Source organism: Schistocerca cancellata, chromosome 6 (assembly GCF_023864275.1).
Source record: "Schistocerca cancellata isolate TAMUIC-IGC-003103 chromosome 6, iqSchCanc2.1, whole genome shotgun sequence".
NCBI lineage: Eukaryota > Metazoa > Arthropoda > Insecta > Orthoptera > Acrididae > Schistocerca > Schistocerca cancellata.
In genome coordinates this window covers 405,470,136-405,493,986 of record NC_064631.1, presented here as the reverse complement: position 1 = coordinate 405,493,986, position 23,851 = coordinate 405,470,136, and the positions used below count along the sequence as shown (strand labels likewise).

Genomic DNA, 23,851 nt, shown 5'->3' with positions numbered 1-23,851 from the left:
TGCATATCAAAATCATATTGATTCAGATTCCCTATAATTCAGCTTGGTCATATATGACTGTTGTCTGATAGCAGAGTCATGCCAAAATGGTGATTGGAGAACTGATTGCTACATTGTGTGTTAAAAAATATATGGATTCTTGTTCACAGGGTAAGCAGTTTGTACCGATCTACATGTAGCATCCCAGCAGCACTGCCATCAACACAACAGCGGGCAGATTCTCCTCGCTCGACACGGTCGGCACCGTGGACACAGCCGGTTCACCAGCCACACATGCGTGGTCTCTACTCCAGTTCCAGCCCACGTTCTGTACGCTCTGCAGGACATCACAACAGTCAGCTGCTCAGCCGTCTCACACGCCGCTCCTCCAGTGTCGAGAGTCAGAGTTCGAATGACTCACGCTCCTGCAAGAGGTGTGTGCACAGCTCTGACATAGTACTTTAACAGCATCAGACTGTTGCATGTAGGGGTCTGTTTATGACATATGTACTATTTTTTTTAATCCCTGAAAGTTGTGGACTGTAATCATCTGTAGTTCACTTGGTACTTAACATTAAAAGGTTTTATTTATAAAATATCACGACTCTGCAAAGCCTCCTCTTTCCAGTCAAGCAGCAGTAATAAAATTGTTTCAAATTTAAATATATTGTTTCCAGGTAAGGCACTGACATGTGATCATGCTTTTGCCATTTTATATAAGGACATAAGGAACTAAATGGTAGCTCATCAACTGTATAGAGTTCACTTGTAATCTATTTTAAGGGTTGAGCATAATCCCTGGAAAAATGTTTCTGACATTACATTCACTGGGAATACACAGCACTACATGTCATACACAAAATCGTAATATTCCTTAAGCCAAAACTGAGAGCTCCACATGCTTAAAGTTGGACAGGGTGGTACACTTCGAAGGTTTGAGATTCTTTCCTGTGAAACACTGTTCAAAATGTGCTAAGGTATTTATGAAAATAAAGGAACGACAGTCAGTGCTTTTCATCTTCAAATTATTGACAAACTATCTGAAACAGTGTTTTGCTGTTTATTTGCCTCTCTATTCTCATATGAAATTAGCCTCACCCATTAACAGTGTCCAGAGATGTAACATTTGCATTTTGTAAGGGTGTCATTTGTGTGTGGTCAGATTCTTGTGAGATGCCATGTGTCTGTACTGTTGACTCTTAGTGGACAGTGCCAGATCAGTGGTTGATTTTAATGAGTTGTAACCATTTTCAGTCACCCAGCTTTCAGTTTGTTTGCAACAAAGCCAATTACATGGAATTTTGCTAGAAGTTTCACCCACACCCTGTGGTTAATCAGTGATCTGTCTTCATGACACTGGTTAAAGTCCTCTACAAATAACATGGGTGCTCCTCTCTCCTGATATCAGGATGATCTCAATGCTTTAAGCTTGTGTTAAAACTATCAGCTTCCACACCACCTGAAGGAAGAAACATCGGTCACAACTCAAGAGTGAATAAAGTTATCAAATGTAAGGCACCATTGTTTGGCATGTGTAATTCTCTCACTTTTTGATGCATCACATGGCACTCCTTCCATTCATAATTATGAGCTGCATCCAGGGTGGCCACTTAGAAATTTGCCGTCATGTTGGTAACACAGCCTCACAGGCTTATTTAAATGTCTGTTTCTCTGCCTGGTTTTGTTTTAGAAGCATGGTTCTCACCTGTAGGTCATCCTATAACATGGCCTTGAAAACCAATCCTACAATTTCTTTCCTATTACTGAGAGCCAGATTGTGATAACTTTTCATGCTCTCACATAATTCTGCTATGATAGGTCATTTTTCTGTGGCACAAAATTAAATTAGATGCATGTTATATTTTCCCAGCAATTTTTTGCTGTCCAGCAGCTTATTATTTTCTAGCAGAATTCCTGTAACTGCTACCAGTAATACGGTATTGACACTCATTGCAGACATCGTCACCATCGCAGTCGCCGAAGTTCAGATAATGAGAGTGAATTGTCAAAAGGCTCTGGGTCTGGCAAATCTCACAGCCATGGCCATCGACGACACCGACATCGATCCCACGGTACTCACCGGCGCGAGTCCAGCAGTGAACAGGACTCTCACCACCGCCACAGACACAAGAGCTCCAGCAAGCACAGGTACACATCAATATGCTTCAAAATGAGATATCTGGTAGCAGAACTACTGATATCTTGGTGGGTGGGGGAGCAGTCTACTTAACTAGGCATCAGTGCCCTCTGCAGTCCTAATAACTTCTCACCTGAAGCACAATATTAACATATTGACCAAATGAGAGTACTGGAATTACAATTACATTCAGCTATAAATTTCCAAATGCTCAACCAGATTTTAGTTTTTCCTGGTTTCTACAAATCAAACGAAATGAATGAGTATGTTCGTCTGAAGATGCCATGGCTATTTCTTGCCCTATCCTTGTCCAATCTAAGATTGTATTGAAGGTTCCTTAACCTAGGCTCCTGGATAACTTTGCTGACTATTTCTGTACAACATTCCCTTTTCTCAGGCTCCAGAAACCAGTGGATCTTTCATTTCTTTGTATCCCTCCTTTGGCAGACTGCTGCCTGTAAAGCTGACAACTTAATTTCTACCTTCATTTTCTATGATACGGAATATTAATTTTACAAGTAATTCAAAGTGAATAGTTTGTATACATAAAATATGTTTTTTTTTTTAATCTGTGTCCAAACTTCTTTGTCTACAAATGAGTCTCTCTCAATGAAATAAACTAGATTCATCTTTGATCATGTATTTTTTGGAATATTAGACTAAGATAACTAAAAGTGGCAATTGTCACTATTTGATAAGAACTACCTTCCTAAATTTGAAATAATTGAGTTCATCACACAGGCACAGCAGCCATTATGAGCTGGTGGACTCAGAAGCACAATGGAAGGAAGTGCAAAGAAAGCAAGCTGAAGGAGGTACTGGCATACATAAGGCTAATGTCATTCCAAGTCGAAGATCAGGCTATATGAACAGTGGTATGGAGACTGAATCAGAGCTGTCCTATCACCAAAAACGCAAACAGAAGAAGCACAGGTAATACAGATTTATGTAATTATAACAGCAAAGAGATGTTTAGCGGTATAGAAATTCATTAAACAAAACGATCTTCAGTTACAATATCTATAGTAATAATAAAACCGTAAAACTGTCATGTTTGCCTGTTTGAGCACATGATTCCTCAAACCTACTTAACAAATTTTCATGGAGTTCTCAAAGGTAACTTGAGCATAGCTTGGGGCAATGTATAGGCTTTATTTCATCAAGATTAGATCATGAAAACAAAAAAGATATCGTGATTTAAAATTTTGCCTAAAACTGTCTTGTCTGTCCGAACACACTACCTCCAAAGCGTAATATAATTGAATAGATAAAAAAATTTTATCCACCAAGTGGTGGCAGGAGGAAACCCATATAAAAGTTATGGAAATGTGCAAGTTTTCAGAGCCAGTGGATTCTTTTTCTAGTGGAAGGGTTGAAGGGGAATGAACAATAAAGGAAAAGGCCTGATGAGATTCAGGAAAGGGGAGAGTTATGGAAAAGTTGTCCAGAACCCCAGATCAGGGGCTTACTGGGAAGGATGAGAAGCAAAGACTGATTGTCAGGGACAGCACTAATCAAGATTTGGAAACCTGAAAGATTAAAGGTGAAAATAGGGTAATAAGCAAGACAAAGATTACATCGTACAAGAGTTAGTGAGAACAGGAAGCTAATTGCATTACATGTGGCGACATGTGACATGCTGAGGGGGAGGGGGGAAGATAAAATATACAGAAAAGTAAAAGAGAATAAAGAAAGGAATAGTTACTGGAAGAAAGTGTTGAGACCAAAGAAATTAATGTAAATTAGGGCCAGGTGAGTGGCGAGAAACGAGGACATCATGTAACACCAGTTCCCATTTGAGTAGTTCTGGGAAACTGGTGTGCGAGGGAAGAGCCCAGGCACAGATTTCATGACAATCATGTTGTAAAGCATGTGCTGCAATAGGATTTGTGTGTTGCCAGTATTTACCCTCTGCCTATGTCCATTCATCTTAACTGGGAAATTGATGATAGTCGTACCAATGTGGAAGGCTGAACAGCTGGTACACAAGTGTAGTTTCACAGACAGCTATCCCTTTGATGGTATATGTTTTGTCAGTTACTGGGCTGGTATAGGTTGTGGTAGGAGGATGCATAGAGCAAGTCTTAACAGTGGGGACAGTCACAGTGACAGAAGCCATGAGGTAGAGAAATAAGTGCAGAAGGAGCACATGTTCTGACCAGGATACTGTGCAGAGTGGGAGTGTGATGAAAAACTATTCTAGGAGTGGTGGGCAAAGTGTCCGACAGAATGGACCTCATTTCAGGGCATAATTTTAAGAAATCATAGCCTTTTAGTTGATATATTATGAATTCATTAGTGTATAGTTGTTAGATTGTGTGAGGGAAGTGAAGGGGGTCCTCCTCCTCCTACAACCCTCCTCACCCTGCAGCGGTCTGTGTGAGGCATGCTCCCTGCACACTGCTCTGAATTTACACATCATTTGGGTATACCAGCAGCTAGTTGGTCTTAATTACCTCCACCAGGGATATGAAGTCTCCTAAGCTCCTCATAGAGGTTCTTTCCATTGAATGAAGCCCAATATTGTATTTACCATAATGAAAAAAAAAAGTAAAAAGTCTTACATACTCTCTCACAAGACAATTTACTGTAATCAGTTTGGAATTTCTTCTCCAACACTTAAGAGAACAACTGAAAGTATAGTTCAGCAGTGTATTTCCCAGCATGACTGAACATTTTGCTGTACATTTCTGAGAGCAGCGTAGATTTCATCGTATGACAGGCGTCACATTTACCATCATTTGAGGCGAACTTTTATATTAGTTCAGATGTGTATTCTTGACATGAATAGCACTCCATGTCTCTTTTTTCATCTGTTTTCAGCAAATTAGACTGCTACTTCATAACCATTTTGAATTAAAGTGTAAAATGTTATTACTCAAAATTTGTCCTACAAATTGGTGAACTATATACATATGATACAATATAATTATATTCTATACAACTATGCCAAAAGATTTAACTGAACTATTTATTTAGTTAGTATCTTTCTTACAGGTCTAGATCTCGATCTCCATCTGAAACAAAGCCAAGGCTCCCAGATGAGTTAAAGAAACATTTGGAATTTGATTTGATTGATACAGAGGGAATGTCAGAAGCACAGCTAAGAGAAATTCCTTATAAAGTGGTTGAAACAAATAGTAAAGCCTTAAGAGTCAAACTGTCACCAACCAGCAAGAGAAGACAACGTTCCCCACGAAGGACAAAAAGGTAAAGTTTCAATTTTATTTATTGGGGAAGCAACAATAATTTTATGAAGCTAACAATAATTTCAATTGAACTTCTTAGTCAAGAAATTGTCTCAATTCTGGTATTGTTTAGATGAAACAAATAAAACTGTATAGTTCCCAGTTGTGATCTTGGTCATACATTGCAGCTACATATGAAAATATTTTATTTGACTGTACATATCGTTGCACAGCTGTTCCACGCCGGAAGAGAAATGTCAGCCTCCCAGCAGTGGAGACAGCCCACCACCTCCCTACTCTCCTCCAGATGGTAGCGGACCACCCAAGCCTGGCCCTTTACCCCCAGGTGGGGGAGGCAACTCTGGCACTCAGGGTGGTGCAGGCTCCGGACTGACGGACTTCCTGAACAAGAACTCCGGATCCAGTTCCGCCAGCCCTGCAGGATCTCTGCGTATACGCAATACTAACACTGATGTCAATGGCATTAATAACAACAGTAGTAACAACAGCAATAGCAATAACAATAACAGCAGCAACAACAACCATTTACCAAGGTATGAGGATATTCCTCCACCCCCTCCTGGAATGCCACCAGGTTTCTTTATATGATATTAGATTATGTAATGAGTTTTATGTGTCATTGTGTTGTTCACTACATCACAGAAGAAAATACGAATGAAGTTACCTGTTATTTGTAAGTGTTTGTAATCTTTGTTACGTAGGAAGTGCTTTAAATTTTGAATTTTCTTCAATATATGAAAAAAGAAACGTTGTTTTGTGACATATAAGCTTCCATCACATTGTGCAGTTACATGAAATATGGTTTCCTCATGAATTTAAAAATAACCCATTGCTTGATTTTATCAGTGAAACCTTATCTACAATAATAGTTGTGTATAAAGGAGAAAAATAATTTGCTGATCACTGAAGTTGACCGAAAAGATAACTACTCAGAACTAGAGCAAGAATCAGGTTCCACATCAAGATCAAACCTGGACATCATTGTTCTGCCTAGCACAGTGTTTATTACTCACACATCATTAGGACTGACAACAACTTATCTATGGAAATTGCCTACAAATGACTGCATTCAAATTAACAATATTATTTAAATAGTAGTGCAGCTATTAATGCTTCACCTATAAACATGGAGAAACTACATTTATTTGGTTCACCACACATAGTCTAGCCATTTCTGCCTTTTCTACACCAATGTACTTAAATATGGTCAGAATTGTGCTCAACTATACAACCTTTCAGCTTGATAAATGCTAATATGATCATATGTTGTAGAACTGTAGTGTGAAGGAGGAGGAAGATGAATAAACATTTGTTCAAATTGTAGGTACACTCATTTCTTCCATATGTCTGCAAGAGATTTGTTGTAACTTTTGGATTCTTCAGCACTGTCTGAAAATCCTCCCTTTTAATAAGCACGGATTTAGTATGTTTTCCCAATGATCGCAAATTGTAAACATTATGTAACAACATGAAAACAATATTTCATTTTCGAAGGGGTTGAGTTGAGGGGAGGGGGGGGGGGGGGGGGGGGGGGGGGGGGAGGAAATCTGCAAGAGCATCTCTCCAAGATTATAACTCACACTACAATGCAATGGCAGCCCAGTTTGTGAATCTGGCAATTGGATGCAAGTTGCGAACTAATTTTATGTGACGGTATAATGATGAGGGTGAACAACAACACCTGAGGATAGCACAGCTTACAAGTGCAATCAGTAAGTATTCTACAAACTATTTGTGGGCTTCCCTCTACCAGTACAACACTGATACACAGCAGTAACAAACATGTTGCAATCGATTCTCCGATAACATATCATGGGACACATATGCTCCATTAATAGTCAAAGGGTTAAGACATGAAATGACACTAACATTTCTATAAATTAGAATTCTGGACTTTTTAGGTACCAGAATCAGGATACTGTTTTGGAGAGTAACTCTTCTTGTATGGTTCCTTTAATTAAAACATGGGATCACATACATTTCTACAATGTTGAAAATGTTCAACAATGTTCAACAGCTCAATTATACATGTCAAAGGCTTTCAGATCATACCATTTTTCTTCAATCTTGGTGCCTTCAACCATCTTCCCAGAACTGCTCTAAACTAATATGAAATAGTTTGTGGAATACTTGTTGAGGATAATTACTAAATATTATTAATTTTCATTATATGAAGTCTATTCAAAAAATAATTGACTATTATTTATTAAATCAGTCTTAATCAGACACAATTGTATGACACTAATCACCTTCAGAGTGGCCCCCTCCACCTTCTACACACCACCCATGATGCTGCTGCTACTGCTGGAAGCATTGCTGGAAAGCCTTGTTTGGTATGGTGTGCAGTGCTTCATCGAACTCTACATATCTTCTGAAGTCTGGATCCTTTCAGAGTCTCTTTTAGTTTAGGGAAAAATTCAGAAGTAACTCAGTACTATGTCAGGGGAATAGGTAGATTGTCAAATCACAGCCATGTTGTGTTTTGCCAAAAAAAAAAAAAAAAAAAAAAAAACTGCCATCAAGTCTGGCCAGTTGCATCTCACTGCTTCATGAAGGTGATTCAGAACTTCTTGTTAGTACTCCTTATTGACATTAGTACCTTCTGGGGCATACTTGTGATGGAGCGAAAAATGACGGTCAGCTCAACTTCCACAGACCTGCCTCACATTTTTGGGTCTCAGTGATGATGGCTGCTTCTATTGTGGTGACTGGAACTTTGTTTCTGGTTCATGATATTAAATCCAGGTTGCATCACTAGTGATCACTGTGTTACGAAAGCTGGGATTACTGTTCATAGTATACAGAATATCCTGTGTGACCTCCGAATGTAATTGCTTCTGCTCAGTTGTTAGCAACTTAACACAAATTTTGCAGAGATCCTTGTGAGGTCCATATCTTCCATTAAAATGGAATGAATCGAATCAGTACTAATTTTAACCTTGTCTGCAAGTTCTCTGTTCATGATTCGTGTATCCTGCATCACTAGGGTCCTTAAGTGATCAATAACCACATAATTTGTGAATGTTTAGGGCCTACCTGAATGTGCTTCATACTTCAGCGATGAGTAGCCATCTTTGAAGCAGTTGTACTTCTCCTTTATCTGTGTAGTACCCATTGCTTCAGCCCCAAATACTTGCCGAATCTTGTGGCTAATTTCAACTTGAGAACTGCCAAGCTTAAAAAAAAAGTGATACAGTTACATAGTTCCTCTTTTCCTTCATTTTTACCACAACACAAAATCCAACAACTACCACTTACATGTGTTCACTTGTTGACAGTTACCCAGTGCCTGGTTGTTTCTGCAGTCATGGAAAAAATCAGGCATGCACAGTGTGTATGCCTAAAAACATAGAGCATGTGTGCCTCATTACTATTGTCATGAAAATATGGTCAAATACTTTTTTGAACAGCCCTCTCACAGCGTACTGAAGTCCATCATTAATCATCTCCTCTTTTTCTCTTCATGTGACACATCTATGAATGACAAGTTCAATTTTTATATAGTCTAACACAGAAGGTTTCTGTACAGTGCACCTAACACTCACTGTCATTCACTTGCAAGGAAATTCTTCAAAGACAGATTTCACGATCTAATATAACATTTCATGACAGAACAATATAGTTCAATGACGCAAAAGTAGTGTTCCCCAGTAAGCAGGGCACCACAGTCTGAAATGTTTTCTTTTGTTACCATGGGGTATTTCTCCACCTTCCATTTGTTGCTGTGAGCTGCAAACCTAAAATCCCAGTCGTGGAAGTGCATTTGGATTTGAAGTTGTTAAAGTGCAACTAAATAAAATTGGACACACAGCACTGTAATTTATGGGTGGTTTATTCCTAAAACATGTATAATCTCGATGAGTCAGATACTAATCACTAACACAGCCTCAAACTGCACACACCATTATAATCACTCACTGCTAGGTTACATTAAGATAGATTTCAACAATTCTGACATTATTCCTGTGTAGTACACTTCATAATGTTCACATAGGCTTTAACTAATACTGTTACTATAGTTCATGGTCTCAAGAATTCACAGACCTTCTCACAGCTATTTATACAGTTAAATTCAATTTATAGTCTCAACCTCTGACAGCAGTGTGTCACTTCATAGTTTTTAGTCAATTGCAAAAGAATGCTAGATTGAGAACAGAAAAAAAAGAGAAAATATAAAGATAACAAGCCCTGGATTTTAAGAGAGTCACCACCAACAATTTATCTAAGAATAGCTTAAACTTTGAATATTCCCTTTAAAAATCAAAATATGTGAAATCTAAGGACATCACCAGTTCAGAAAATTTTGGGCTTCACTTAGTACATCAGGACAGAATTTTGAAATATTACAAGTGTAAAAATGAGTAGTATCTTGAAAGCCTATCTTAAAGAATTAATATCTTTTGAGTTACAGAAATTTACATGCAACAAATCACTTTCTCAGGATCAGGGACAGTCAGTCTACAGAACTGACCAGTTGCTGGTTCTGAGGTTGCAATTTTGACACACAGATTTTTTTGCATGGTAATGAAATTATATCTTCAAATCCTGGTGTCTCCTGAACTAATCAACTTTAAGTAAAAAAGATTAAAATTGTATAGCAATTTTATATAATATCCTATTATGTCAATATTAAATAAATATTACAATCTGAATAATTGGTAATTTCAAATGTCCTCTGGCAACCAAAAAAAGAATAGCTTCACTTCTTCAGTGGGTGTATCATCTGATCTCTTTAAAATACACACTGATCACATTCCCATACCTACAGATCAAAGATACAAATTCATTATCACTATGATATATGAATGGAATGTGGTTTCTACACCTAGCTCCAAAATTTTTGCTTATATTTAATGATTATATATATTAAAACCCTTTGCTTCTCCACATGTATAATGTTAGCCAATGACAATGACACTACAGTGCAAGAAAGAACTACTCTCAGCCAAGAGCACTCATCATTGTTAACTATTTCATACATCTTATTACTACTAATTCAGCTCACTTCTCTTTCTTAACTTTATGTGTTTACCACAAGAACAATTCCACATCACAGACAAACAAAAAGGTTTCACTGTACTTAACTGCATGAATATTTAAATTCAGTGAGGAAACTTAGCAGAATTTGGGTACAATTTCTTCAGTTGCCCTCATTATCTGTTTAGTTGTAAAGCATTGCTTCACTTTTGTGGGTTTCAAAGGAAAGCAAAGCACTTTTCTGCAGCAAAAGAAATAATTTGCCGGAAAAGTTCTTGGGAATTTAGGTTATGGGTATGACACACCATTGTAAATCAAATATTAATAACCTGTTGTAGCTACTGAACTTAGCAAAGTTTGTACCTTCTGCTTTTGTAAGTTCTTATCTCGTAAAATCCCTGTAATTAGTTTACCTTCTTTGGATGTTTCTACCTAGCATGAAATTACATTAAGTCTCAAGGTCACATGTATACAAGTTTCTTCTACTGATGAGATTTGTACCTCAATGTGTCTCTTATAAATAATAAAGCTGCCATTACATTCACATTGAATTCCAAAATCTGAAAAGAGGAAAACTTAATTTATGAGTAATAAGTCACTAAAAATGTTAATTATATTACATATTTCATTTTTAAACATACAACACAGTCAAAAGCCCAGTCTCACCAGTAGAAGAAACTTGATCGTCTTTGTTTTTGCATGTTAGCTATCTGCATGATATCACTGAACAATCAAACCATATTTATGTTCTGTTTCACCACTGCTCCATTGTTTTGTTTAATGTTGTAGAAGTCACTGTTGTAGCATGAACTATTACAATTTACAAAATGCATGAAAGGAATGAAGTTACCACCTTTCTGGGATGAAGACGGGGAGAAATTCTTCACCCTCTCTGTTAAGTTTTCATTTTCTTTAGTGAAAGACAGCTTACAGTCTATTTAAAAATTGTAATGAAATTTCATTGTAGTGTGGCTTACTTCTGTATCAGCTGTAGATGCTGCAGTGCTGTCAGGTGTAATAAAGGATGTCAACTTATATAGTAAACTCATATAAATGTAAAATAGTCATAGTTATTAAAATAACACTGTAATACAAGCATTTTACTGATCTCAAGATGTTTTCACTGATACTTGTTATACATATATATTGTGAATTATCTGTGAAATATTATTCAACACAATAAAATATTTGTCATTCTGAACATCACTTTTTCTTCATGTAACAATAAGAAGGCTGGATAAATACTTTCCTTCCAAAACACAATATCATTTCTGCAACCACGTAGACCAGATAAAAGTACTGTCCCTCTTACTACGTGTATGGGAATATGATATGTAAATTAAAAATATAGGGTGGATGACGTAACTGTTAAAAAAGTGTCAGTGTAGGATTTTGCATTAAAAGAGATGTATCAGAGCTTTACATATAAACTTCTTGATTATATTTTCGATAACACAACATAAGTCTCTAAATGAAACAATACTAATGGAAATATAAGAGTATGAAACAATATCCACTTTTTTGTGTAATGTTATATTTTTCTCGGTGACATATTCAGACTTCAAAATTTTTTCCTCTGCATCAGTTGTCACACAAATTTGAAGAAATACAGATCTTTGCATAAAAGTGGGCCATCTTGCACACACTACCATAACACCTTTTGCAACTGAGTAATGGTTGAACTATTTTGCCTGTGTTCCAGTCCTACTGTTCATTAGTTAAGCAAAATATTTTGTTTTGAAATACTGCTGCAAATTCCTTTTGAAATTTTTTTAATCATTTCTGGTGCTTAACAAATCATTATTTGATATCCAAACATGTATATTGGCAGAGTCCCTCCACCCCTTACTCTGTATGTGCTTAATATACTATGAAGTTGGTTACTTGCCAATTTCCAGCAAAGCCTGTCTTTTTCAGCTATATTTTGTATCTTCCAGTGTGCACCTTATAAAAATTTACATCGTAATCCAATATGCACAATTTGTACTGAGTACATATAGCTTTCTGTCTGAGACAGGAAAATGGGTCATACCTGGATCAGATTCATACTTTAATTTGATGATCAATAATACATTATAATGTGCATGGTTTCTTGACAGATTTACAAAAATATTTGAGTAACTCATGTGATAGTAGTTCTGTATATCTTTCTGGTAAATATAATATACAAACAACTGCAATACAACACAAACAGAGCACCAGTCAAATAATTCAGAGACTGGACATGTACAAATGTCCTCTTTAACGGAAGTTAAAGTGATGCCATATTTTCAGAGACAGCACTTAGGCACATAGGCACAGAAATCAATGCCAGATATGGGGTGAGTGAAATATTTACTATTAAATTTCAAATAATGATAACTGGAACAGCAAAAACAGTGATATTAGCTGCAAAGTAAAGTCTGTGACAGAAACATATACAGTCCATTATTCCTGTTGTTCAGCATTATATTTGTAAAAACATATGTGGCTGATAGTACTGACATGGGGATTATCTGTCCAGATATTCAAAATGTTACATATGCTGTGACAAAAATCACTGAATTCTTAATATTTTTAATGCTCAATCACACTTAATGTTCCTGAGTAAAAACAAATTCGATAAGTCCACATACAGGGTTTTGTGGGCATTATCAATGATAAATAACTTGAAAGAATTTATTGGGCTCATATGCATCTTAATAAACACAAAATTTCAATTAAAATTGGAAGGATATCACGTTCCTGTTACGGTTTCTTTCTTTATTAAGTACTGTTGCAATTTCAAAATTTGCTTCTTTCTTTATTAAGTACTGTTGCAGTTTCAAAATTTATATCATACACAAGCATAATCAGTTCATTCCACTGGTATTAACTCATATTATAATTGGAATCTTCTGTACTGTCAGTGACTTCATATCATTTACATCAATTTATAGTGTGCAGTGGTACAAACTGATTGTGTTTGCAAATGAGATAAATATTTCAGTTGTAACAGAACATGTTAAAAAAAAAGCAAAGGTCATAATGTGAACATATCATTGAAACAATATGTACATGCTGTGGATTATTTCCTCAGGAAATTAATCAATTAAATTTCTTGTACCGAATTGTCTCAAATGTGCAATATAAATCGTATCAAATGTGATAAATCAATTACGAGCAGAAGGAAACTGAAAGCCTACTGCTCAAAATTTTACTTGTTGTTATTAAATGCAATAAAATTAAATAAATTTGTTGTAGACTGTCAACAGCACTAAACGTGTTGGAATATCGTGGCAGTAATGTAAGTGGCAGCAGTACTTCACGTGCTGGCCATCCAAGGGCATTCAGTTCTGCATTATATGACAATCCTACAACTCTCCTTGGAGGCAAGACCAATGGGCACCTGCCACAAAATATCAACAACATAAAAGCAAGTGCGTCCGTTAGTCACGAGCATTCTGATTCGGGACTCAGTGCAGAATCCCAGGATTATAGTTTATATAGCACAGCAAGGTGAGAAATGTATTCAACAGATACAAATGTATAATATAAATTGTATTAAATGAGGTAAATCACTTATAAGCAAAGAAAATTGAGAGCCTTTTTCTAAGTCTACAAATTTGTCTCCTAAGTCATTGCACTGACCTTCATTTCAATGTAATCACACATCTAATTTCAATTACTTGCCCTGATTTTTATTTACCATAGAACTCATATTTTGGACTCGCTACTCAAATGATGCACTGATGGGCCAAAACATTATGACTACTGCCTACTGCTACGTTAAATGCCTCCTTGTGATGTTGCACATGACACTGTAAGGAAAGAATGCAAGTGGAAGAGAGATGAGTGGGTAGTCATTATAGTGAAGATAAGGGCTGCAAATACAGAAATCCTCTGATATAAGTGGTTTTTACAAAGGGCACATTGTTGTGGTCCTACTGTTGGAAACAAAAATGTCTGAAACTGTGAAGCTGCTCGACTATTTGGTTACTGCTGTCGTGGGCACCTTAGGAAAGCAGTTGAAGGATGGTGGAATAATGTGTAGGCCATACAGTACTGGACATCCACGTCTCTTCACAAAATGTAGGAGTCAGAGGATCCCCCCCCCCCCCCCCCCCCTGTGTAATCCAGGATAGGCAGCAGTCTTTGGTGGATCTGAAGTCAGATTATAATGCTAGTGCAGGCACAAGTGTTTCAGAACATAACATTCAAAGGCTATTGTTGCACATCGGGCTCCACATCATACGACCCTACATTTTCCTGTGTTGACCCAACGACATCGTCAGTTACAACTGCAGAGGGCACAGTATCACTGACGTTTCACAGTGAGTCAATAGAAATGTTCACCTGTCGAATGAATCACATTTCTTTTTATACCAGGTCAGTGGCTGGGTCCTTACATACTGTCATCCAGATGAATGGTTGCTTCAAACCATCACGGCATCACAGATGCTGGCCAGTGAGAGCAGAATGATGCTATGGGGTGCATTGAATTGGTCGCCTATGGGACCTATGGTAGTACTTGAAGACACCATGACAAAAGGGTAGCTCTCCATGATGCAAGGCCAGAATTCCACTGCAGTGGTTTGAGGAGCACTCTCACATTGGTGTTTTAGCCAGCAAATGCTCCTGAGCTGTACCCACTGGAACACATATTTGGTGCCAGTTGTGTGCCCACAGACCACTGTCCCATAATTTGCAGGAATTTAGCGACCTATGAGAAGACATCTGGTGCCACGTAGTTAAGGAAACCTATAAAAAACTTATGGAATCCACGCCAAGCAGAATCACTGTTGTACTGTGTTTGAAAAGTGGATTAACTTACTATTAAACAGGTGGTCATAATGTTTAGGCTCATCGGTGTAGGCAAGCCTCGCAGATGCTCATGGTGAAGTTCACCAGCTGCTGGATAATTTTCATGTGATTAATATCCAGTATCACTGATGTAATAATATCAGATATTGCACATCAGATATTGCAAGAGTGTGCAACTATCTTTATTTTCTCTCTCATTCATTTATTTATATAATCAGACACAACTTACGTTGTATAAATATTTCAGTATTTATTATCCATCCCCTACAAAGACTGTTCTACATCTACATCTTACAGCCATCCTTTCACTGCTTTGTCTCAATTGCACACTGCAGTTTTATGTAAGTAGAACTGATAGATCAGTGTCGAGCTTAATATGATTTGCAGACATGGCTTTGTGACTGTGTAATTCAATACCTTCTTTGATCTGCTGCAACATGTCTTGAGGAATTTATGCCCTAGAAGTGAGTCAGATCAATTTTGAGCATACCTTTCCTACAATGAAAATTATGTAGGAATATGTCACCAACCAACTCATACAAAACAAGTGAGAAACATATTTAACTGCTTATCACAATAACATAAACAGCAACAATAGTTTCCACGCTAACAATGTATGGCACCTGTTCTACACGTTGTTTGTAGAAGCACTTTTGTGTGTTGATACCCACAGGCCATACACACGTTGTGGATGGACAATGAATTTTCACTTTTCTATGATAATAGAAAACAGCAGAATATGCTGGACCATAATCAGTACAAGACTCCCTTCTGAACTCATTTCACAATAGTGTATAACATGGAGAATGACACAGTGAATGAATTTTGTGAATGAATTTTCAAAACTATTCTTTCAGCATATGTGGTTGCCATTTATCACTGGTAATAAAACTATCATACATATACAAGAAGTATGTATGTTCATTAAATGCTATAACTAAGCATAGCAGTCTCCCAATGAAATGGAATCAGCTGCATCCTTTTTCTGTAAATTGCAGCCATTTCCTTTGAAAACCACACGAGACCCAGTACCTTAACCCTTTCAGACTTGAATTTTTTCTGGAGGAAAGAAAATTTTCCTTTGTGTGGTAAAGCTCTTCGGTGATTTTTTAATGATTTTAAGCCCAAGGTTTACACAAAAATATGTACCCGTTTTCACAACATACTTTGTACACTTGGCTTCATTTTATGGAATAAAATAATTAATTACAAAAAATCCTCTAATGTAATGAACAGTAACAATGATTACTCAATAATTATCATGCAAAATAACAACAACAGTATTGAATTACATACTAGAATACAGCAAACCAACCACATCTGTGTCTTCAGGTGGTCACGAGCTGCAGGGTAGTACTGCACATTTGGCAGCACTCAAGCATGATGAAAAGGCAGAACATTCACAAATGTGTACCTGAGGTTTCCATTGGGAAAAAATACTTTTTTTATAGCGAAGACATACTAAAAGTTAACATACACAATTCCAGCCAGGGAGTATGAAGGGGTTAAAAGTTAATGTTTTTTCTTTTCTTTCCTGAAGTTTTATGATGAATGTTCTGTCTTAACACTTCTGTGTTCAGCTCGGTCACCAGTCAAAAGATGTGAGACTTCTAGGTTCACCAAGTTGTTCCATCTTGATGTATTTGAAGCACAGTTTGCATCGGTTATGGCCAAATGTGATCCAAGTGAACCCATTAGACTTGTTATATATCATGTCAGTTGTGTTACTCTGTTTATGCATATACAAGAAGTGTGCATGTTCATTAAATACCACAACTAAGCTTATCACTCTCGCAATAATATGGAACCAAGTGCATCCTATTTCTACAAATTGTAGCCATAAATATTCTATAAATAGTTTTACCACAGTGTACATTTTTTGTTATAATAAAAATTGCAAATGTGAAAATTAGTCTTCAATTGCAGAAAATTCAAATACCCTAATTGATATTTTTTTTAAAATTACAATATCACTATAAGCAATAAGCATTATGTTTGAAGCTTTATTCTTATGGTTGTTGTAGAAATAAATGCTTTAAAAACAAAAAGCCTATAAACCTCACCTAATAGTCAACTTAATTAATAATTCAATTTTTGTTAAAAAATATATACAGGGTGATTCAAAAAGAATACCACAACTTCAAAATGTGTATTTAATGAAAGAAAAATAATATAACCTTCTGTTATACATCATTACAAAGAGTATTTAAAAAGGTTTTTTTTCACTCAAAAACAAGTTCAGAGATGTTCAATATGGCCCCCTCCAGACACTCGAGCAATATCAACCCGATACTCCAACTCGTTCCACACTCTCTGTAGCATTTCAGCCGTAACAGTTTGGATAGCTGCTGTTATTTCTCGTTTCAAATCATCAATGGTGGCTGGGAGAGGTGGCCGAAACACCATATCCTTAACATACCCCCATAAGAAAAAATTGCAGGGGGTAAGATCAGGGCTTCTTGGAGGCCAGTGATGAAGTGCTCTGTCACGGGCTGCCTGGCGGCCGATCCATCGCCTCGGGTAGTTGACGTTCAGGTTTCATAACTAACCCTTTTTGTAGGACTCTCCATACAGTTGATTGTGGAATTTGCAGCTCTCTGCTTGCTCTGCGAGTCGATTTTCATGGGCTGCGAACAAATGCTTGCTGGATGCGTGCTACATTTTCATCACTCGTTCTCGGCCGTCCAGAACTTTTCCCTTTGCACAAACACCCATTCTCTGTAAACTGTTTATACCAACGTTTAATACACCACCTATCAGGAGGTTTAACACCATACTTCGTTCGAAATGCACGCTGAACAACTGTCGTCGATTGACTTCTGCCATACTCAGTAACACAAAAAGCTTTCTGTTGAGCGGTTGCCATCTTAGCATCAACTGACGCTGACGCCTAGTCAACAGCGCCTCAAGCGAACAAATGTACAACTAAATGAAACTTTATAGCTCCCTTAATTTGCCGACAGATAGTGCTTAGCTCTGCCTTTTGTCGTTGCAGAGTTTTAAATTCCTAGAGTTGTGGTATTCTTTTTGAATCACCCTGTATAATTCATGAATAAGCTGTTTGATTTGTGTACAACTAGAGCTCCACTATTCATGAATTCAGTATTCAAAATTGTTAAAGCCATTAGAAGTGTATACTATATCAGTCTATAAACAATCCTGAATATTTAATCACTTTCAGGTTTGACACTATAGTTATATATGAATTATTTTGTCGTATGAACACTGTCTTGGTTTCACTACTTTTATATGTTTGTTTGCTATTCCTGTTATTATGACAGATCCAATTTCCACAGATCAAATGATGGGCCAAAGTACGCACAAACAACAAAGCTGTCAACTGCATCTGTGCAGCCTCCTCTGCCTTCCTTAGTGAGTAAAGGTGGTGGCCGGGATTACAGTCAACAACAACAACAACACCAACAACAAGCTAACACTCGGCCTTTTCACCAACCTACCTCCCACTCTTCACAAAGGCAATGGGAAGATGGTTCTTCAGGGTTATATCGCTCCTCAGCTTCTAATGTAAATAATAACTGGAGCCAGCAGCACGGGGGTAGTGGAGGCCGCAGACGTGGGCCTCTCTACTACCAGCAATCATCAGGAATCCTCAGGGACTCAAACAAGTTCAATGTGAGTATAGAGTTTGAGATTATAGTGTGACACCATACCATGCATGTCCCGTTCTGCTGGCTTGAAGCTGCTTGCAGTCTACAAGCTCCCGCCATTTCAGTAGCAACTATTTAACAGGAAAAGTTAGATGTAGCTGTACTCCTGATAGTATTTTTCATTTAAAACTGTTTTACTGAATAACATTTCAAAGATGAGGGAAATGGGTAGTTTTTTAAAATTAAAAATTTAGTTGCACCCATGAGCAGTAAATAAATGAAATGCCACACACTATAGATGTTTGGAGAATTGTGATTTGGAAAAAAAACACCATGAACCACTGAATCCAGATTTTTTAAAATGAGGTTATTTGCCTTCAGTAATAAACAAATTTTTAGTGACAGAGAAAAGAAATATTATATAGAGATGGCAGAGCATTCCCTTGTTCACATTCATCTCTAACTCAGAACTTTATCTTGACTGAGGTATTTTCAATGTTCACACTGCCTTTCAACATAACCTCTCCATCACTATATCCTATCATTTATCATATGTGCCTCTTGTCTGACAGCTCTCCAAATTTTAGTATGTACAGTCACTTGGTAAATCTTTTGCACCTGGAGGGGGTAAGGGAGAGGAGGTGGAATGGAGAGGGGGGAGGGGTGGGGGAGAAGAAACGGCGTAGCACCTCATCTCTTTTTTCCCCTCTGCCAATCTCTTCCAAAATATTTGTGGTTTTTTATGATTTTCTCTGAATCACTTTTGTAGGCTGGATTTTTACTACCCATTTCTACTCAAACAACTTTATCTCTTAGAGTTGCTTGCTGCTTTATACTTCTTTATTTTTCTTACTTTTGGCTTTGCATTTGCTTATAGTTTGATGGTTATTATCAGGTGTTGAGTCTTTTCTGCTTAGCTTTTTATCAGAAAATTTGTAGAGTTGTGACAGTTGTTTCTTAGCACTAAAGATTGCAGATACTGAAGTGACTTGAGTGACAAAATGACAGTGACATTACTTGAGACTGAAATTACACACAAAAAAAGTACAGACACTGAGCCACAGAATGGCATACTGAAATGACTAATAGTGAAGAAAAACATATGATGTGTGTTCATCATAAGGAGAAGGAAGAAATATGGACAGTGATTGAGGAAACGTCTAGAACGGAGCAGGGTGAAATGGTGTATTGTTGTGCAGACAGGAGATTTGGACGCAAGACGTTGTCGAGGCCAGGACGAACCGGGACTAACAGCCAACTTGCTCCACCAGAGGTCTCGCTCAGCCAGCTTAGAGCTTATACTCTCACCTCTCATCCAAAGCACATACAGTGAGTATCAGCTTGCCTGCACCTTCTGCACAACGGGTGCAGTGGTTTTCAACCTCTGCTGACGGTAATCCAGATTCTCTGCGTGCTATTTACTGTAATCACTAGCACATAATCAAAAAGATGAGAATAAAAATGAAATCATGAGATTCATGATCTCTGATAAGAGAGCATAAAAAAGTGCCATGTGTATTAAGTAAAAATTGATCTGCTGCTGGCAAAAAAATCTTGGTTTATCTTTATTAGTATGAAATTTTGCTTGTGCATGTTCTTTGTCTCCATACCAAGCATAGAAGTTAATAGCTAATAGAGGTTGAAAATCATTGCATGCCTTGGAGTTGCAGTAGCTTTAGAGCAACAAGTAGAAAATTATATGCAAGTAGCATAGAATAATTTTTAGCTAGTCTCACGTACTACATGGACTGCTTTTATTCTTGTATTTTTCAGACAATATGCTTTTTAATAGATATGGCTTATTCTATTTCTGCATTAATGGTGCACTAGCTTTTACAAGGCACTAGAAACAACTGATAGAACTTCCCAGTATGACATTGAAATTATATTTATTTAACATTGTGCAGTATATTGACTATAGTTATATAGATGCGTCCTGTAGATTGGGATCAATCCCCATTTGCAAAATATAATTATATTTCTGTTTTATCTGAGAAAGAGAAATGAACTAAATGAAAGAAATGTGGAAAACAAATGGGTGTTAACTGGTGAAGAAGCAGATAAATGACTTCATATAAGTTGACGATACATGGAGTGCCTCAGGACAGAAGAACTCACCAAATTGTTGTCGGCATTCATGAAAGATCTGACATTACCATTCTTGACAGATTTGATATTACTACAAGTGCCAGTGCCTTAAGACATTTGCAGATGTTGTTGAAACTTCCAGAAAAAAGGTTTAAAAATGTAGAATGAAAAATGGCAATCACACAAAAGTGAAAGAAATGTAAGTGGAATCCAGGAATTATAAGAAAGGTGCTACTTAGCAAGAGGTAATCTCCCAAGCTGAAGGCTACTCACCATTACAAAAGACCAGAAGACAGGTGACATGCCTGTACATGCTAAAAAACGACCTTGGTATTTTGGTAGTAAGATGTATTGCATCATCTGTTATGATAGTTCTCTATTTGGAGTCATAATACTGCTAAATACAGAAACAAAATGCTGGACAAAGAAACATTCCTTTCCCATTGGGCCTTGTTATTATTTTACTTCTTGAGACTGATACAAAATCTGACATGACGACAACGGTACTGAAAATGAATTTGCATGCTCTTCATCATACAAAATTGAAAAAGCTATCCTAATTTGACATCAAACATGAAAAGTTTAAGATAATATTGTATGCATATTATGTAGGTGAGATGGGAAAGCACAGCTGCTGATCACAGCTTGTTATTTTAAACAGGCACAAGGAAAATGATAAAATGAAGAGGACTGGTAGAAAATAGCACTGAACTGAGCACATGATAGAGAATTTTCCTTACTTCACATACCTCGTGTCACATATGCCACCAAATTTGAATAGGATTCACAGCCCTCATAACAGATCTATCTACCAGATGAAAGAGAAGATTCTGATGATCTATTCCAGACAGCAGTTTTATTACGGCAAGCAGGAGGCTACTATATACAGTCTAAATTATTTAGCACAAGGAATTGCAATGGAAACAGTGAAAGAAATTCTGTAGTAATAAAATACATGAAGAAATTAAGAGTAAAAATAGTCTCATGTGTGCACCAGCAATAAATTAAATTATAAAATCAAACAATGAAAAACTCCAGGATGGAATAATGATAATGTTATGAAAAGGATAGATAACTATTAGCCATATATGGGAGATATTGAGCCGCAGACAGGCACACCAAAAAGATTACAAAAAAATGTAAGCTTTTAGCCAAAGGACTTCTGAAATAGACAATACACACACAAACACATATTCATGCAAACACAACTCGCACAAACTTGGCCATTGTCTCTGGCTGGTGGAGTCATACTGCGAGCAACTGTGCATGATGGGAGAAGCAATCTGGGTGGTAGGGATAAGGAGGAGGCTGAGGTGGGGAGAAGGAGGGAGAATGGGGCGTGGCTGGGGAACAGTAAAGTGTTGTTTGTGGGAGCGTACAAGGAAAAGTTGGAGAGAGGGTAGGGCATCTAAGTGCAGTCGGGAGGTTAGAGGAGGGTAGGGGGGAGTAGGAACAGGGAAGGGGATGGTGGGTGAAGAACAGTGACTTTCAGAAAAGCTGGTGCTGGTAGGAAGGATCCAGATGCCACAGGTGAAGCAGTAATTGAAATGAAAAACATGTTAAGTAACTGGGTGGTCTAGCTGTCTTTGCCACAGTTTGTCGGTAGCCTTTCATGCGGACAGACAACTTGCTGGTTGTCATGCTTACTTAGAACAAAACACATTTATTGCAACTTAGCTTGTAGATCACATCACTGGCTTCACAGGTAGACCCCCCTTTGATGGGATAGATGATGCTTGTGACTGGACTGTAGTAGATGGTGGTGGGAGGATGTATGGGGCAGGTCTTGCATCTAGATCTATTACAGGGATATGAGCCATGAGGCAAGGGGTTGGGAGCAGGGATTATCTAGAGATAGACAAGGATGTTGTGTAGGTTCAGTGGGTAATGGAATACCACTGTAGGAAGGGTGGGAAGGATAGTGGGTGGGGCATTCCTCACTTTACGGCATGGTGAGAGGTAATCAAAACCCTAGCAGAGAATATGATTCGGTTGCTCCAGTTCTGGGTGGTACTGCATAATGAGAGGAATGCTCCTTTGTGGCTGGCTCCCTCATTCCTGTAAGCCTCCTGACCTCAACCTTCATTAGTAAATGTCCTTCACTCACCATCTCCTTCTCTGTTTCCATTCCACAGCCTTCTATTCAACAAGCACACCAAAAGTCTTTTTACTTCTCTCCTTTTCTGCCCCCTTCCCTGCCCCCTTCTCTGTCCTGCCCTCCATATAACCTTCTGACTGCACCTAGTTGCCCTACCTTCTCTCCACCTCATCCCTGTGTGCTCCCATAAACACCAGTTTACTGTCTCATACTCGTATCCTGCTCTCCTCCCTCTCCCTGCCCCAGCCTCCTCCTCACCCTGACCAACCAGACTGCTTCTCCCATCATGCACAGTTGCTGACAGTGTGGCCTTGGCAGCCAGAGACAGTGGTTATGTGCATGTGTGAGCTGTGTTTGCATGAATATGTTTGTGTATGTTGTCTATTTCAGAAGAAGACCTTTTTGCCAAAAGCTTACATATGAATTATAGGGTGCAGCAATCAGTCATCCATTTTTCCATTTTATTATGCAAATCCAGATTTCGGCTAGTAGCTAGCCATTCTCAATGCACTATATTCTACTCTCAATGCATGCAAATCCCTTTTGTTTGGGCGTCAGTCACAGTTCTTTGAAATTTCAAAGAACTGTCACTGACTCCCAAACAACAGGGACTTGCATACATTGAGAATAGAAAATAGTGCATTGAGAATGGCTCGCTACTAGCCAAAATCTGGATTTGCGTAATAAAATGTAAAAATGGACGACTGATTGCTGCACTCTATAATTTATAAGTCACATAACAGTCACTGAGCGCACCCACTTTCCAAATGGAAGGTAACCAGAAAAAGCTTACATGTTTAGTAGTCTTTGTTGTTCCTGTCTTCAACTCATCTCTGTCATATGGTGAATAGCAATCTATCATTTTCATAGTATTGTCAAATTATAAAATTGACATGCCTGTGCTTTGTCCTACACAGAACATATTTTTTTTTTTTTAACAGTGGAATTCTAGAGTAACACACTTATTAATATA

General features: G+C 37.7%; 1 protein-coding gene across 1 annotated transcript in view; it reads left to right on the top strand.

Annotated features, from left to right (window-relative positions):
* LOC126088353 (band 4.1-like protein 4) overlaps positions 1 to 23,851 on the top strand; it is a 561,066-nt gene that overhangs the window by 525,380 nt on the left and 11,835 nt on the right. Inside the window, exons 13-19 of the mRNA XM_049906490.1 lie at positions 150 to 413; positions 1,936 to 2,127; positions 2,858 to 3,049; positions 5,114 to 5,326; positions 5,538 to 5,858; positions 13,525 to 13,779; positions 18,381 to 18,717. Coding sequence (XP_049762447.1) covers positions 150 to 413; positions 1,936 to 2,127; positions 2,858 to 3,049; positions 5,114 to 5,326; positions 5,538 to 5,858; positions 13,525 to 13,779; positions 18,381 to 18,717 — 1,774 coding nt within the window. The remainder of the gene's footprint in view (positions 1 to 149; positions 414 to 1,935; positions 2,128 to 2,857; positions 3,050 to 5,113; positions 5,327 to 5,537; positions 5,859 to 13,524; positions 13,780 to 18,380; positions 18,718 to 23,851) is intronic.